This window comes from Cupressus sempervirens, chromosome 7, assembly GCF_028749045.1.
Source record: "Cupressus sempervirens isolate cs-2001-9-10 chromosome 7, ASM2874904v1, whole genome shotgun sequence".
In the NCBI taxonomy this organism is placed as follows: Eukaryota; Viridiplantae; Streptophyta; class Pinopsida; order Cupressales; family Cupressaceae; genus Cupressus; species Cupressus sempervirens.
Genome location: NC_143124.1, coordinates 151,408,185 through 151,426,482, shown reverse-complemented (window position 1 = coordinate 151,426,482; position 18,298 = coordinate 151,408,185). Strand labels below are relative to the sequence as shown.

General features: G+C 35.4%; 1 protein-coding gene across 1 annotated transcript; it reads left to right on the top strand.

The window, feature by feature from the left end:
* The first annotated feature begins 943 nt into the window (after positions 1-943).
* Positions 944-5,752, top strand: LOC149545969 (TMV resistance protein N-like). The gene is made up of 5 exons (XM_089790916.1): positions 944-1,597; positions 2,016-3,111; positions 3,397-3,708; positions 3,802-5,070; positions 5,162-5,752. Exons 1-5 carry the CDS (start codon positions 1,059-1,061, stop codon positions 5,477-5,479), a joined length of 3,534 nt encoding a protein of 1,177 aa, XP_089647042.1. The 5' UTR covers positions 944-1,058; the 3' UTR covers positions 5,480-5,752.
* The last annotated feature ends 12,546 nt before the right edge of the window (positions 5,753-18,298 follow it).

The following is an 18,298-nucleotide window of genomic DNA, read 5'->3' as shown; positions in this document are numbered from 1 at the left end:
TCTAGTAGAATTATTAAAGATATATTTGTTAAAGATCTGACCTAGTAAAAATCTAATAATTTGACCCAAAAAAATCTAATAACTAGACTACTTAATTTCTCACACTTTTCAAAAGTACATCAACTTAGAAATCTAAAAATAATCTGATAACTTGTCTCCTGGTTTTCTTTAAAAATATCTATCAAAAATTAGTTTAATGATCTTTAATATATTTTTCTAGTAAAATTATTAAAGATATATTTGTCAAAGCTGACCTAGTAAAAATCTAATAACTTGACAACTAAATTTCTCCCACTTTTTGAAAGTCGATTAAATTAAAAATCTGATAATAATCTGATTACTTTTTGTCTCCTACCTTTCTTTAAAAAATCTATCAAAAATAAGTGTAATGATCTTTAATAGTTTTTTTAAGATAGCTAATATCATAAACAACATTATTCCCTTGATGAAGTCTGAACAGGAGCTTTGCTTTTCCTATTTTACTGGTGGCTTTAAGCGTGTGAATTGGATAAAGCAATGACGAGATCTTCCCTGCATGGACCCGCAACATTCATTGCCAAGAAATTTCTTTCAAAAACAAACATAAAAAAGGATGGGCAAATTTGAATTTACACTAGCCGGCCAGAAATTTGGGCCCCTCTTATATAATGTTATAAAAGCTTGCAAGTCTTTATAAGTGCAGTTGTCTCTGTCTATGCTGAATGCGTGAAGACACGTTTTGTTGATTGATTGATTGATTTGTTCGGGTCTCGAAAATTTTCTTCAACGGGATTGCTGACTTCACTTGGATTAATTTGCATATGGGAAAGTCTCGTCTGCAACAATTTTCCTGGCTTGACTCATTCTCTTCCGCAGGTGTCGTGTCTTGATTTACATCTGAGAAAAAAATCTTTTCTGACTTCGACTAATTTATATCAGGAATTATCTTCTGCACTATATATTACTAGACTTCCCTAGGACTAATTGTGTCTATTTACCTCTGGAATCCTTTGCTTCACAGTAACCGGAACGCCTCTGCTTCCTCTAATCAGCGTTCCTTTGAGTTTCTCACAAAGGGAATGGCTTCCTCTTCCACATCCAAGCAACATCAATCTCAGCAAGAAAATGCTTTTGATGAAATTGCACCTTGCTATGAATCTACCTCAACAGAGCCCTGCGATATATTTATTAATCATCGTGGGAGTGATGTCAAACACACATTAGCTGCTGCCATCTACCATAAACTTCATTCCATGGGATTGCATGTGTTTCTTGATGTGGAAGCTCTTGAGCCTGGTGATGTCATGCCAGCAGAAATACAGCGAGCCATAACTAGTGCTACCCTTCACATTGCCATTTTTTCTCCCAACTATGCTCAATCCCCCTGGTGTTTGGCTGAGCTATCCTTCATGCTCAAAACTGGTGCTAAAATCATTCCTATTTTCTATCATGTTGAGCCCTCTGACCTCAGATGGATTGATCGAGGAGAAGGTACGTATGCTAATGCCTTTTCAGAGCATTGTAAGAAAGGAAAATACTCCCCAGGAAAGCTTGACGACTGGAAAAGGGCACTCTACAACATGTCATTCTATTCCGGCTACCAGGTTAACAATAATGAGTATGTATCACTTGCAAACTCAAAGCATAAGTAATTGTAGAATAAAAAAACCGAGCTGTACAATCTTTACAATTTATCTTTCCAACCAAGAACAGGGCATCCTATATTTAAGTTTAGGCACTCTTCCTAGAAGACTCAATCGAACTGTTCTATCACTAACCTAATCCAACTGTATTCTTAACATCAGTTGTATAGCTATTTTATATATTTTCTTTAAAGAGAGAGTCCTAAATCCACATAACTAAATCCTTAAAGACATGGCCTTTTATCACATATCTCTTAACAAGTTTTGTATTTTTCTTCCATGCTTAGTCTGAAATCTTTTCTATTGAATATATTTAGATTCTAGTTTGTCGACACTATTTAAGCAGAATATAATGTTTTTATTTTATTTGAAAATTTGGATTCAAAATGTCAGGGATGAGGGCAGAGTTTTGAAAAATATTACGAATTGTGTAATCAAAGTCTTGAAATCGGTATCATTGCCAGTAGCAGAGCATCCGCAGGGATTGGATGAGCTTGTACAAGGCTTCCAATCTGTTGCAAGTAAAGAGAGAGTGCAGATTACGGGGATCGTGGGAATGGGAGGTAGTGGTAAGACCACACTGGCCAAAGAGCTATTCAACAGGAACTTTTCATACTTCGAGAGATGCAGCTTTGTTTTTGATGTGCGAGATGCAGCATCAAGGAATGCTCTAGTGAAAAAGCAGAAAAAGCTTCTGAGGGACCTTGGTGTCAATCGTTTGCCATTTGATCATGTAGATGAAGGCAAGGCCATTCTTGCAAATCGATTGGTCTCTCATCGGGTGCTTATAGTTTTGGATGACGTTGATCACATCGACCACCTGAACACCCTGTTGCCAAATAAAGACAATCTTGGATCCCAAAGCATTGTCATTGTCACAACACGGGAATTGGGAGTTCTTATTTCATGGGGTCTCACATGTATTTATAAAATGCCAGGACTCAACAGGTCATACGCTGAGAAGCTCTTCTGCTGGCACGCCTTCTTGCAGCCCTCCCCACCACCTGGATTTAAATCTCTAGTTGAAAAATTCCTAAAGGCAGGTAATGGTTTGCCTCTGTCACTGAAGGTATTTGGGGGACAGTTATATGGCATCAACTCCAAATATAACTGGAAATCCCAATTGAAAAAACTATCAAGAATATTGCCTACCGACATCAAACAGAGGCTACAAGTTAGTTATGATGCACTTGATGAGGAAGAGAAAGAGATGTTCTTGGACGTGGCATGTTTTCTAATTGGAGAAAATAAAAGCAGGGCCATAGCAGTGTGGGATGGATCAGGTTGGAGTGGTGCAAATGGTTTAGAAACACTTGTAAATAAATGTCTTGTGGAGCTGGTCCCTCAAACAGTCTACCCTGGGCAAAGCTCCTACTATGCAGATAAGATAAGGATGCATGACCATCTTAGAGATCTAGGAAGAGTGATTGCAAGTAAACACTCGTCATATCGTATTTGGTCTCCAGAGCAGATAAACCCAAATTCCCTGGTAAGGTTGATACCGGCAGATATGTGTGTGTGTGTGTGTTAATTGCAATTTTTCCTTACTTATTGATAACCAAAGGTGTTACAAATGAGTTTAAAAACACATGCTTCTATTGTTTAAGTGGATCATCTGAAAACATGCTGTTTCAATAATATTCACATATCTAAACAAACAAAGCTTAGCACACAAGACTGTTTACGCTGAAACACTAATTTGTCACTGTCTGTCTGCCTCTGCTTTCACTGACTTTTGATTGACAAGCTTTGTATCTCTGAATTGTTCATTCAGGAAAGAAAGCCAATTCGAGGTATTCAAAGTGCTGATGCTTTTTGCAAGTTCAAAGAGCACAGGCATCCACTAATGAGAACTTCAAAGAGACGATCTAAAATCCCTAGATTGTCTGTTAAATTACAAATTCTTTTTGTCAGAGGAAATGAGTTCACAGAAGAGTTTGCATCAATTTCTGAAGATCTCGTGTGGCTCCGCTGGGAAAACTTTCCTCATAAAAGCTTTCCATCATGGCTTTCACTGAGAAATTTAAGTGTTTTAGAGCTTTCGGGTGCTAATGAGCTGGAAGAATTATGGGAGTGCAATGCAGATGTACGTATTTCTTTTCTTCTTGAAGAATTATACTTACAAACAATACTCTATGCTTTTTTTAATTGAATTGAATATAAAATTGGTTGCCTGCAGCCTCCGTTGCAATTGAGAGAGCTTATTATATTTGGTAGGAGTAAATTGCAATCACTTCCAAGCTCAGTGGGACGCCTTAAGTACTTGAAAAAGATTGACTGTAACTTTAATGGTGGCAGTTTGCCAGAAGACTTATGTGGCCTCCAGTCACTTGAGTTTTTGGCTTTATCAAGTAGTACAATGCTGTCTTCACTGCCTGCTGGTTTTGGTAATTTACTAAGCTTGCAGCATTTATCTCTACAGAATTGCCAACTTTTGAGGACATTGCCAGATTCTTCCAAGCAGCTGATACACCTAAAATATCTTAACTTAGCAGGCTGTGAAATGCTATGTTCATTACCTGATAGTTTCGGTGATTTAATAAACTTGCAGACTATTGATATGGAGTCTTGTAAACAGTTGATGACATTGCCAGATTCATTCAAGCAGCTGATAAACCTGAAATCTCTTAATTTAAAGTACTGTGAAAAGATTAAACTGAAATTGGATATGCTGGAGTACATGAGGAAGCTCGAGTATTTCAACCTCAGCTTTTGCAAGGAACTCGAAGATTTGCCTCGTCAAATCATAGATCAGGCATCCCTGACAGTGTTGGATCTACAAGGCTGTACCAGTTTAAGGGGTTCACCAACAAACATTGGTGAACTGGGCAACTTAAATTCACTAACAATTGAGAGTTTTTTGTTGTCAAGCTTGCTAAATTTCTCTGGAAGATTATGCTCGTTGATAAATATGTCAATAGTAAATTCTGTCAGTGAAGTGACTTTTGATGCTGGGACTGCTTCTTCAAATAAAAAACGTAAGAAAACAGACTCAGAAGACTACAAAGAAATTTCCAGGATGTTTATTTCCAATGATTGTTGCCCCAGTCTTGACACTCTAGAAATCTGGTGGAATCACCATTTAATGGAGATAGAGACACTTCCAGTGTCACTGAAGATTCTAGATATATGCAATTGCAAAGTTCTGAAGAACATCAGGTGTATTGCTAGTCTCGTAAACCTCAAGAAACTGGAAATATCCGACTGTCCAGAGATAGACGAGCTTCCAAGTTTCATATACTTGGCTTCACTAGAAAAGTTCAGAGTTAGCGCTTGCCCTAAAGTTGACAAAATAGAAGGTTTGGAATACTGTAAGTCTTTGAAGACGCTGAAAATAGGCTTGAAAGTGCCAGGTATACCAAATTTGGAGAAAGTGCAAAGATTGGAAAGACTAGAGCTTGAATACGACACCATATCAGCTCTTAAACCTTGTATTCAGTCTATGAAGGTGATAAAAATTGTTTTGAATTCAGAATTTTCATTATTCTAAAAATGTTCATGTTTATGACTGGATGTTTGGCATACAATTTGATTTGTAGGAATGTCCAAGCGAAATGGAGATACAAGGTACGGTGATCAATTTTGTGAAGCCAACAGTAAAATCTTTGGAATTTCCTGGTCTTATGGTCACAGAGATGGAGGCCGGGTCTAATCTCTTAAAGATTCGAGATCCAACCTATATTTTGTATTATGATGAGAAGAGGAAAGTTGTATATATAGGTGTGTTTTGTCAAAATGCAGGGTGCTGTGCATACAACTATGCCTCTAGATTTAGAGGCAAGAAAACAATGGTAGTGACAGGCCAAGAGGGAAGAGTAGTGGAAGCTTTTAACCAATTGTTGGCACTTCTGGAATAGTTAGTGCTTGCACAAACGCTCCACCCTGGCAGTCACAACCTTGACAAAACCAGCAATAGCAAATTTACAGTTTTGGTTAGATTTTTTCGCTGATATGTCTGTTAACAATATGCATGTGTGAGTGAAATGTAGTAAGTATTACTTTAGAAAAGAATTGAGTATTCATCAGCTGTTATATAATTCTATGTTGGACAGACAATAAAAGAGGAGTGCTGGTGAATGTTGTAATGTGGAGAATAAATGAAATATATAATGGTCTGTTAATATTGTTAATGTGTGGTAAGTTGATTAGCAGAAAAGATCTAGAAGTTGAGCATTCTAAATTTGCTTTTCTCAAATCTTATGTGGAAATTTCAAATCACCACCATTTTTTGCAGCAGCTTAATTGACAAGTCCTGTGATTATAACTAAGAGTTCTGAGCCACATCATCAAATATGATGTGCATGCTTTCTATCAAAGTGTACAAAATGGTCCAAAATAAATGAGAACAGTTGCAGACTATGTTATGTTTAATTGGTGTGCTGATGTGGCATCACATGATTTGTTGCTCTTTGATCTAGGAAATACATTTTATTCAACTATGTATACTCATCATCAACGTTAGCAACTTATTTCAGTCACAACTATTCATACAACATTGTTAAAAATTAACAAGAACTTTACTGTTAATTTCTGAACCCTCAGTATTTTAGTTACTGCTTATGTTCCTGCGAGGACTCTGTTTAAAACTGCTGATATGCTGTTAGACTCTTAAATTTTGATGGATATATTATGATAGACTTAATCATTTATGTTAAGGTTCACACTGCTATTCTGGTCTGTATGCACTATGCCAGCTAAAGTTTTATTGTCGAAACCTGTTTGTTCTTGGTTTTTGATAGTATCGTCAGGGTGCTGTTTAAGGCAAGGGATAATGTGCTGAATATGACTATTTGCTGTGGTTGTCATCCTGCTGGCAACGTGTCTCAGCTGACTGTGTGCTTTTTTTTCTTCTCGCCCTTGTGGCTTCCTGTATAGGGCCAGCACCCTTGTTTTGCTGCATTGCTTAACAAAAACATAGTTAAAATTTTGAAAAGTAAATCAACAAATTTTATAACAACTCATTCTTTTACAGGGCTACTTGATTTGATTTGATATTTTTCTTAGTTTAATATAAAAAATAGATCTTCTATTTTAAATAGGGATTTTATATGGATACACAATATCATATAAGTTCTTAAGTAAAGTAATATGAAATGTTTTTTATTGTAAGTTTATATAAGAATAAGAAATACTTTCAGAAGAGGAAAGTTTAAAGAATTGCCTATAAGACAGGATAAAGATGCTCTAGAAAAGTACAAAATACTTATATATTATAATATTCTATTATACTTGCCAATCAAATATTAATTCTAATTTAGAGATTAAGTATTATCAATTTCTACTTGTTTACAGGAGGAAGCTTTTCCATTTTCTTCTTCAATAGAGGAAAATTTGGTCAAATGATGATTGGAAGACTCGCTTTGTTTAAATTGGCAATATAACCTTAAGAACGATTATGTATGTAGTCATAGTGCATCCGCTGGTAGTGTATGTCTAAACATCAAAAAGGATGTTTTCTTCAAATGGGAGGCTAAAAAATTAGAATATCACACTTGGAATAAAAGAGTTATAATTCTTTCCCCTGTATCTGGGGTTACACAAATAAATCTGCCTACAGGAATTAGGAAGATCGTCAAATGGCATCCCTCGAATGTCAGCTGAGTGAAAATTAACTTTCATTGGGCAACTAGGGGTAATCTGGGTCTTGCTGGGGCAGACTACGTAATCCTAGACCAGGAATGCAAGATCATAGGAGTGCTAGGGAGGAAGGCTGGATGTGCAACCAATAGCAAAGTCAAGTTTTGTTGTCCAGATTTTAGACTCGTCAAATTGACCAAAATCCAGCATTATTCATTTTGAGGAGATCGAAGTGTGTTTAAATTTGAAATTTAAAAGATCTTGCAAAAACTATCTGCTTTTAAGTAATTTTGTGATCTAAGTGTTTCCAACTTGTCTCCAACTATTCCGCATTTCGAATTTCCGAATACCACCATCTGAGTCTCTAATCGTGGCAGGTTAATGAAGAGCACCAAAACACATATTTTTAATGGAAATATTAACCTTTAATCTTTAAGAGTTTAAGGTTCAGTGTTCGGAACAGATGATTGATCCAAAATCTTAACCTCTCATCTCAAAAAAAGTGTTAAGAATTTTTTTCCAAATATACATTCCAAACCCCAAACCTTAAACTCCAAAAACTAAAATGATTAAGCAAGAAACCCAAAACACTTGTTTTGAAGATGACTATTAACCTCTTTGCCCAATTGATGGACGTTAAGAATTGAGGGATTAATAAACCTCGATAAACGTTAGTTATCTGAATGTTGACACCAAAGGGGAGAAAGATGCAGGCATCCCATCATTTTAACAGAAGGAAGAACAACACTCTTTAAAATCTCGGGCACAAGATGGTGAAAGTATTTCTTTTGTGATGATTACAGAATATGCATCGAAATGATTTGACGAAGACAGTAATCAGGAAGGCTGAATCTGTATATCAAGGAACTCACCTCTGATCAAAACCAGATCTCCTTCGGTATCTCGATCCAACAAGCAAAAGCTTGGAAAATCATTGGTACCTCATAAAAGTTGAATTGCAAGATGCCCGTGTGGAATGAAACGGTATGAAATGGGAAATTAATCATAGTGATTCCAATGAACATGCACGGGAACTAGCCTCTGCTATGATGTCAATTTTGCTTGCATGAAAGAAGCACATCGATCATAGAACCCTTCTCTGTGAAAAAAATGATTACTGGTGCAACCCTGCTCAATTCCCATATTTGCTATACTTTCTCCGGCAGCTTGTGAAGTATCATGGTGATTTAGGTGTGAATGAAAGACAATCAAGTCGAAGAAGTGAAAAGCAAATAGCAACAGGTGCAGTTGAGAAGGAATGCGGTGTATTTGACAAAATTCCCCTTCTGAATTAATGGCTCTGACTCCATTAGTTTAGTCGGATCTTTCACCGACCACCCTTCCTCTCTCAGTATCATTGAACGTACCCACAACTCCTTAGAATGATTTGCGTATATTCAGTCAGGTACATCAAAACGGAACATTGTGAGGAGAAACACGTAATCATATGATAATCACACAGCAGTATCAGAATTGAAACATTCGAGTGGTCAACCACAACTGGTGTAGCGCGAAGTTTGAAGCTTTACAAATATTCTTTTCAAATGTTGATCTTGTGAGCACTATACCTGGCTGTAGCACATGACTTATTTGACAAAATGTTCCAAAACTCCAAGCCGCAACTTGTTTGTTTCCCCATGACTCAAAGATGCTGATAAAAATAAGAGATCTAAGATTTACTAAGATCTGAAATAAGCACAAATACTTGGCAATGGAAAAAAAAGAAATAAACATCTAAGAGAGAAGCAAATTTTATTCATCAAACTGATTTCATACAACCTATGCAATGGCCTCTATATATAGAGAGCCTATGAGATGAGGGCATTAATAGAAGATGTTTCTAGAGGCTAAGATGATAAGGCTGTATGACCTAGTATCAAGGACAGCATCCATATCTATTAGCAACATAATAGGAAATGTGTGACTGACAAACAATTCAGTTATAACAGCTTGGGTGTATTTGTTGACTGTTTCTAACATCCTCTCTTAATTTCTACCACTAATGATAATGTGTGGAAGAAATTACAATAAAAAAATATAGATAGGATAGGTTCTGGCATTAAGCCTTGTTAGGTACCTATTTACAAAAAAAAAAAAAGAGAGGGGAACATGATATGACTATCCCCCCTTAATGTTCACCTCAATCATACCTAGCATGCCTCATAGTTTCAAAAATTTGGCCTCAAGCATACTCTTAGTAAATATATCTGCTGCTTGGTCTTCACTTGAACAAAAGAGAAGGTTAACAAAATTTTCTTGAACAAGATCCCGAATATAGTGAACATCAATCTCAATTTGTTTTGTTTTAGCATGAAAAATAGGATTATTTGCAACTTGAATAGCACTTTGATTATCACAATACAAAGGAGTAGCTGAACTTTGTGCAAAACCAACCTCAAATAAAAGGTTGTGAATCCAAACTACTTCCTTTCAAGCTTCTTTTGTTGCTCTATATTCTCCTTCACATGAGGACAATGATGTAGTAGTTTTTTTTTTGTTGCTCCATGTAATTGGACCTGACCCAAGCTGAAAAATATAACCACTAGTAGATTTCCTATCATCTATGTCACCTCCCCAGTCTGAATCTATGAAGCCAGTCAAAAAAATTGAAGACTTGTAACTATAATGAATGCCATAGTAAATGGTGCCACAAATGTATCATAAAATTCTTTTGGTAGCCAACCAATGAGTTTCTTTTGGTTCCTGCATAGATCTAGATACCAAATTGACTACAAAACAAATGTCTGGTCTAGACTATGTTAGATAAACCAAGCTACCAACAAGCTGTCTATATAAAGTAGCATCCACCTTCTTGGAAATACATTCTTTAGTAAGCTTAATTCCAGATTGAAAAGGAATAGGGGTTGGCTTACATTCAAGCATGTTAAATTTATCTAAAAGATCCAAAGCATATTTTGCTTGAGAGATAAATAACCCATCATGAAGTCTACTAATTTGCAAGCCAAGAAAATAATTCAGTTCACCCAAATCACTCATATGAAATGCCCCTTTAAGATCTGATTTGAAATCACTAATTAACCCAATATTTGGTCCAGCTATGAGTAAATCATCCACATAAACTGCAACAAGAATAATTTCATTTTGCACTCTCTTCACATAAAGATTTTGATCTAATTTTCATTTTTGAAACCTATCAATCTTCTCATTCCATGCTCTTGGTGCTTGTTTAAGCCCATAAAGTGACTTCTTTAATCTACAAACAAGATTAGGATGTTGCTGATCTACAAAACCTGGTGGCTGATCCATATATATTTCTTCATATAAATCTCCATTTAAGAAAGCATTTTTTACATCCATTTGATGAATATGCCACCCAAGACTTGCAGCCAAAGAAAGAATAATTCTAACTGTATTCATTTTAATGACAGGAGCAAAAGTTTCTTCATAATCAACACCCTCTTTTTGATTAAATCCCTTAGCAACCAATCTAGCTTTAAATTTTTCTATAGCACCATCTGATTTAAATTTTGTTTTATAAACCCATTTGCAACCAATGACATTCTTACCTTTGGAAAGTTGCACAAGTTCCCAAGTTTTATTTTTCATCAAAGCATCATATTCTTCTTCCATAGCTTGCTCCCATTCTTTCTTCCCTCTAGCTTCCTCATATGGTCTTGGGTCATTTACTTGTAATACTTTGGCCATGAGAGCACTACCATTCCTCCCTTGGATCTTTGAGCCTTGCCTATATATTTCTTCAACACTCCTTGTCTTTTGGCTAGCTGAAAAGTTATCTTCTTCATCATTACTACCTACAGAAAATGTCTGATTACAAGCATTAGTTGTGTTGTTTTCACTAGTATTTTCATCATTTGTAGAAGTGCACAACTCATCCTCATCAATGTAGTCTCCATTTCCTCCTAAAATATCTGAAAAATGAGAAGCATTTTTTGTTCTAGAGTGAGAAGGAGTGGCTATAAGTTGTGAATGCTCATCAAACTTCACATCTCTACTAACAAAGACCTTGTTTGTTGTCAAATCATATAACCTATAAGCCTTTGATTCTTCACTATAACCCATAAACAAACACGTGTGACTCTTTGGTTCTAACTTTTCCCTTCGTGCATCAGGAATGTGTGCCCAAGCAATACACCCAAATACTTTAAAATATCCAATGTGAGGTTTCTTACCACTCCATGCTTCTTCAGGGGTGATATTTGTGAGAGCTTTGGTGGGGATTCTATTTATAATATGTGCAGCACAAGAAATAGCCAAACCCCAAAATTTATTATGCAAACTTTTAAAATGCAACATACAACGAGCCATTTCTAAAAGAGTTCTATTCATTCGTTCAACCACCCCATTTTGTTGAGGAGTATAAGGAATTGTTCTTTGCACCTTAATACCATAATTTTCACAAAATGACTCAAAAGCATAATTGCAATATTCACCCCCATTATCTGTCCTTAAACAGTTAATTGTTTTGCCACTTTGATTTTCAACTAATGCCTTAAACTTTTGAAATACTTCAAACACTTCTTTTTTCCTTTCAAGAAAATAAACCCATACTCTCCTGCTATAATCATCAATAAAAGTGAGAAGGTACTTAGCACCTGAAAGTGAAGGATATCCTGGTTCACATAAATCACTATGAATAAGTTGCAATGGATGATTAGCTCTCCATGCTTTACCTGAATCAAAAGGATCTCGATGATGTTTCCCTAATACACAACCTTCACACACACCATCACAAGCTGAAATTTTTGTTAATCCTCTAACCATATCCATTCTAACCATATCTTGTAATTTTTTATAATTTAAATGTCCAAGTCTAGCATGCCAAAGTTGTGACATATAATCAGTTTGAGCAATAAAAGCATGAGAGAGTGTATATTTATCATCAAGAAACCCCACAAATTTAAATAGATTCTCTTCATGATCAACTCTACCAATAGCAATTATATTGCTTGGGTCTTTTCTATCTCTAACAATAACTTGATCAGCATTGACGAAAAACTCATATCCAGCTTGAACTATTTTGTATACTGAAATAAGATTCACCCCCAATCCTTTAACCAATAAAACATTTTTCAAAGACCCATGTGTTACATTAACAGTACCTGTTCCTAAAACTAGAAGTTTCATTTTATTGCCAATAGAAATTTCTTGATCTGAATTCTTCCCTTCATTAAAATCAATAAACAAAGATCTATCTCCAGTCATGTGAGATGATGCCCCCGAATCTAAAATTCATTCTTTATTAGAATCTGAAGCAAAGTATCCCCCTTTAACACTAGATTTACTTTTGGGTGAAGCAATTACCTTCTCATTTGATTTCTCTTGCCTTTTTAAAGAGATAGCTACGAAACTATGATTATCCTTCTTTCCATCCTTAAACCTTTCTTTCTTGGGCTTATATTGCTGCCTTTCATTGTCCCTCTTCTTCAAACAAAACTTCTCCATGTGATTCTCCCCTCCACAATACCTGCAAATAAAAGGCTTTCTTCCAACTTGCTTTTCTGCATCATCATTTCTAGAAAAATGATTAGAACCTTCATGATTTCAAAAATTATTATTTCCTTTCCAATTTTTTTTTTCATCATTTCTAAAGAATTTACTTTTGGCTGTATATGCATGATTCTTCTTAATATGCCCTTCTTTAATAAGCTGAACTTCTTCATCTAAAACAGATTTGCAAAATTGATCAAAAGTTTGCTGGGGGGTATTGGGATTTAGTTGAAGAACCCTTTTTCTTGATTCCTTAAAAACTTTATATGGCTGGGGAAGCTTACTTTCAACCATTGCAATCAACTGAAAATCTTTTTTTACATATTCAGCACCTATTTTTTTTAGCTGAGTATTTAAAAAAGTAACTTCATTGAAGTAATCAAACATTTTTTCAAAATAAGATGGATTTAAATTCATCAATTTTTCTTCTATACTAAACGTGCTAGCAATGTCTGCATCTTTATAATCTTTTTCTAAAGTCTCCCACAACTCTATTGGGTTATCAATATCAACAAATCTTCTATTTAGATTGGGGCTCAAAGCTTTACCAATAATACCTCTAGCTTGCTCCAACTTACATTTCCACAACTCCTTTTCTTTATCAGTTTGTTGAGGTTCCCCAATTTTTTTATTTACTATCCTCCATAAAGCCTTCTCCCTTAGAGCATTCTTGACTGCAATCTTCCAATTTGCAAAACCACTTCCATCAAAGATAGGCAAAACTTCATTTGAAGAACCCATGCTAGCAAAAAGATCAAGTTCAAACAAATCTAGCAATACTCCAGCAGCATAACAGCCCTGCAACCAAATATCACTCAAAAAAAAAAAAAAATCAGCCCTGCAAACAAACCATTTTCAGCAAACTATTTGCCTGTAGCTAAACCCTCTAGCAATATTTCTAGTTGAATTTCTAAATAAATCTCCAGCTGAACTTGGCTAAACCTTGCTCTGATACCATTACAAAAATAAGAGATCTAAGATTTACTAAGATCTGAAATAAGCACAAATACTTGGCAATGGAAAAAACAGAAATAAACACTTAAGAGAGAAGCAAATTTTATTCATCGAACTGATTTCATATAACCTATGCAATGGCCTCTATATATAGAGAGCCTATGAGATGAGGGCATTAATAGAAGATGTTTCTAGAGGCTAAGATGATAAGGCTGTATGACCTAGTATCAAGGACAGCATCCATATCTATTAGCAACATAATAGGAAATGTGTGATAGACAGACAATTCAGTTATAACAGCCTGGGTGTATTTGTTGACTGTTTCTAACAGATGCCAGATGTGAGGAATCATTTGAAAGTACAATGGTTGGAATCTCCATTCAAAATGTTTACCTCATTCATGAATGAGAAATGTGGAGCCATATGCAAAGCCCGTGAACCATTTGATGAATGTCCATGTGGGGATGATGACTCGAAAATACCTCTATCGTTTCATATAATGATGGATGCCCTCATGAAAATTGGTCGCTAAAGTGACCTAAAATGATGTTTGGGCTTCCACGATCCAGAAGTTCACATGCAAAGCTCCAAGTCATAATAACAACTAGCTTATATATACCTCTATATATATTACGCCGAGAGTAATCTCGAGGCGCCTATTTTTATTTTCATTTAATCTCAAGGTTATTTTAATCACAGTCAAGATTATGAAAATGAAAATAGGCACCTCGAGAACGATTACTCTCGGTGTAATATATATAGAGGTATATATAAGCTAGTGGCAATCGCGACGCAACAAGGAAAGTATTTTTTAAAAAATTTCTATTTTTTTAAGGTTAGTGTTGAATTATTTATTTCTTTTTAAATAAAATTGTATAAACTTACTATAAAAATGTAATAGTGTATACTTAATATAAAATTATTATTGAATATCTTATTTTTTAATTCTATATATGGTGTTTAATTGTATCACTTTAATTCAATTTTTTTTAAGCATATTGTTATGTAAAATGTTATATTGAAGAGTAGAGTTATAGTTAGGGTTAGGGTTAGTCTTAGGGTTGGGGCTATTGTTAGGGTTTGAGTTATGGATAGGGTTAGAGTTACAGTTAGGAATAGAGTTACAATTAGAGTCAGGATTAGCATTAGGGTTAGGGCTAGGGTTATTTTTAGGATTATGAATCTTGTTAGGGATTATAGTTAGGGTTAGGTTTAGAATTAGAGTTAGAGTTAATGTTAGGATTAGGGTTAGAATTTGGGTTACAAATATAGTTAGGGTTAGGGTTAAGGTAAGGGCGAGGTTAAGAATAAGGGTTTAGGTTAAAAATATAGTTAGGGTTAGGATTAGAATTAGAGTTAGGGTTTGAGTTAGAGGTAGAGTTGGAATTGGAGCTCAAATAAGGGGTAGAGTTAGAGTTGAAATTAGGGTTATAATTAGGATTAGGGTTAGGGTTAAAATTTGATTTATGGTTGGAATTAGAGAAAGGGTTAGTTTTAGGGTGATGGTTAAGGTTAGGTTTATATTTAGAGTTAGGGTTGTATATAGAGTTACATCAAGGTTAAGGTTAGGGTAAGGGTTTGAGTCGGGGTTAAGGTTAGGGTTATGGTTAGGGCTATGGTTTTTATCTAGATTAAAGTAAGGGTTAAGGTTAGAGTTAGAGTTTTGAGTCAGGGTTAAGGTTAGAGTTACGGTTAGGTTACGATTTTAGTGTTCAGGTTAAACTAAGGATTAGGGTTAGGATTAGAGTCTAGTTATGATAGAATTAGATTTGTAGTTAGGGTTATATTTAGGGTTAGAGTTAGGGGTAGGATTATGGTTTTAAAAAAGTAATTTTCTTTTTGGCATATTGTAATGTAAAATATTATAGTCAAACATAGATATATGGTTATGAACAAAGTTATCATTATAGTCAATGTTAACCTTAGGGATAGAATAAGGGTTACGGGTAGCATTAGGGTTAGGGCTAGAGTTAGGTTTAGGGTTTGAGTTATGGTTAAGGTTAGGGTTAGTGTTATGGTTATAGTTATTGTTAGAGTAATGGTTAAGGTTTGGGTTAGAGTTATGTTTATGGTTAAGGTTAGGGTTAGAGTTATGGTTATGGTTAAGGTTCAGATTAGAGTTATGTTTATGGTTAAGGTTAGGGTTAGAGTTATGGTCATAGTTAAGATTAGGGTTAGAGTTATGGTTATGGTTAGGGTTAGTGTTATAGTAAGGCTAGGGTTAGGGTTTGAGTCAAGGTTAAGGTTAAAGTCAAGGTTAGGTTTGAGTCAGGAATAAAGTAAGGGATAGGGTTAGGGTTAGAGTCCAATTATGGTAGAGTTAGATTTAGGGTTAGAGTTAAGGGTTAGAGTTATGCCCATGTTGTTAAGGTTAGGGTTAGAGTTATGGTTAGGGTTAGGGTTAGGGTTAGGGTTATTATAGGGCTCGAGTTAGGGTTATTGTAGGGATAGGGTTAGGGTTTGAGTCAAGGTTAAGGTTAGATTTAGGATTAGGGTTAGGGTTTTAGTTAGGATTAAAGTTAGGGTTAGGATTAGGGTTAGATTCTAGTTATGGTAGAGTTAGATTTAAGGTTAGAGTTAGGGATAGAGTTATGTTTATGGTTAAGTTTACGGTTAGAGTTATGCTCATGGTTAAGGTTAGGGTTAGACTTATGGTTATGGTTAGGGTTAGGGTTATAATAGGGCCAAGATTAGGGTTAGGTTTAGGGTTAGGGCTTGAGTAAGGGTTAAGGTTCTAGAGTTATGGTTAGGGAAAAGTTTTGAGCAAAGATTAAAGTTAGGGTTAGGGTTATGGTTAGAGTCAAATTATGGTAGAGTTAGATCTAGGGTTAGAGTTAGGGGCAAATTAATGTTTATGGTCAAGGTTAGTGTTAAGGTTAGGGTTAGGGTTACAGTTAGAGTTAAGGTTAGAATTAAGGTTAGGGTTAGTGTTAAGGTTAGGGTTAGGGTTAGAGTTAGAGTTAGGGTTAGCATAAGGATGAAAATTAGGGTAAGGGATAGAGTTTGAATTAGAGTTAGGGTTCTTGTTAGGGTTAGGTTTACAATTAGAGCTAGAGTTAGGGTCTAGGTTAGAGTTACAATCAAGGTTAGAGTTACAGTTAGGGTTAGGGTTAGGTTTAAAATTAGAGTTAGAGTTGAGATTAGGGTTAGGGTTAGAAATATAGTTAGGATTAGAGATAGAGTTAGGGTTAGGGTAAGGGTAAGAATTAGGGTTACAAATATAGTTAGGGTTAGTGTTAGGGTTAAAATAAGAGTTAGGGTTAGGGTTAGAGATAGAGTTAGAATAAGGGATGGAGTTAGAGTTAGAGTTAGAGTTAGGGTTATATTTAGGGTTAGAATTAAGGTTAGGATTAGAATTAGTGTTAGAGTTAGGGTTATGGTCAGTGTTAGGGTTATGGTTAGGGTTAGCATTAGGGTTAGGGTTAGGATTAGTGTTAGGGTTATGGTTAGGATTAGCATTAGGGTTAGGGTTACAATTAGAGTAAGAGTTAAAATTAGAGGTAGTGTTAGTGTTAGTGTTAGTATAAGAGTTAGAGTTAGAATTAGAGTTAGAGTTAGGGTTGAAGTTAGAGTTAGAGTTAAAGTTAGAGATAGAGTTGTGATCAGGATTAGATTAGGGTTAGGCTTAAAGTTACCTTATTAGATTTAGGGTTAGGGTAAGAGTTAGGGCTAGGAATAGGATTAGAATTAGGGTTAATGTTAGAGTTAAAGTTATATATAGTGTTAGGGTTAGGATTAGGGGTAAGTTTATAGTCAAAGTTAGGGTTAGGGTTAATAATGGGGTTATGGTTACAAAAAGAGTCAAAGTTAGAGTTAGGGTTAGAATTAGGGGTAGGGCTAGAATTAGGGATAAAGTTAGAGTTGGAGTCAGGGTTAGAGTTAGAGTTAGAGTTAGATTTAGGGTAAGAATCAAGGTTAGGATTAGAATTAGCATTAGAGTTAGAGCTAGGGTTAGAATTAGGGTTAGGGTTAGGGTTAGGGTAAGAATCAGAGTTAGAGTTATAGTTAGGGTTAGAATTAGGAACAAAGTTATAGTTAGGGTTAGAATTAGGTTAGGGTTAGAGCTAGAATTGGGTTAGGGTTAGAGTTAGGGTTATATAGGTTTGGTTCAAGATTAGGGGTAGAATTAGAGTTACAATTAGGGTTAGGGTTAGAATTAGGGTTAGAAATATAATTAGGGTTACAGATTGAGTTAGAGCTAGAGTTAGGGTAAGGGTAACAATTAGGGTTAGGACTAGAATTAGGGTTACAAATAAAGTTAGGGTTAGAATTAGGGTTAGGAGTAGGGTTAGATTTAGAGGTAGGATTTGAGCTAGAGTTAGAGTTAGAATTAGAATTAGAAAAAGAGTTGGAGTTAGAGGTAGGGTTAGAATCAGGGCTAGGATTATGGTTAGCATAAGGGTTATGGTTAGAGTTAGAGTTAGCGTTAGGGTTAGGGTTATAATTAGTGTTAGTTTTAGTGTTAGTGTTAGTGTTAGTGTTAGGGTTAGAATTGGGGCTAGAATTGAGGCTAGGGTTAGGGTTAGGGTTAGGGTTAGAATTAGAGTTAGAGTTAGGGATCAAGTTAGAGTTAAAGTTGGAGATAGAGTTAGCGTTAGGGTCAGATTTAGGGTTAGGGCTAGAGTTAGGATTAGATTTAGGGTTAGATTTAGGTTTAGAGTTAGAGTTAGGGTTAG

What these genes read in the sequence shown, in the direction of transcription:
- LOC149545969 (XM_089790916.1), top strand. Translation starts at nt 1,059, where the DNA reads ATGGCTTCCTCTTCCACATCCAAGCAACATCAATCTCAGCAAGAAAAT. An exon ending in TACCAGGTTAACAATAATGA is followed by an intron (nt 1,598 to 2,015) that starts GTATGTATCACT and finishes TCAAAATGTCAG; the next exon opens with GGATGAGGGCAGAGTTTTGA. An exon ending in TATGGGAGTGCAATGCAGAT is followed by an intron (nt 3,709 to 3,801) that starts GTACGTATTTCT and finishes GGTTGCCTGCAG; the next exon opens with CCTCCGTTGCAATTGAGAGA.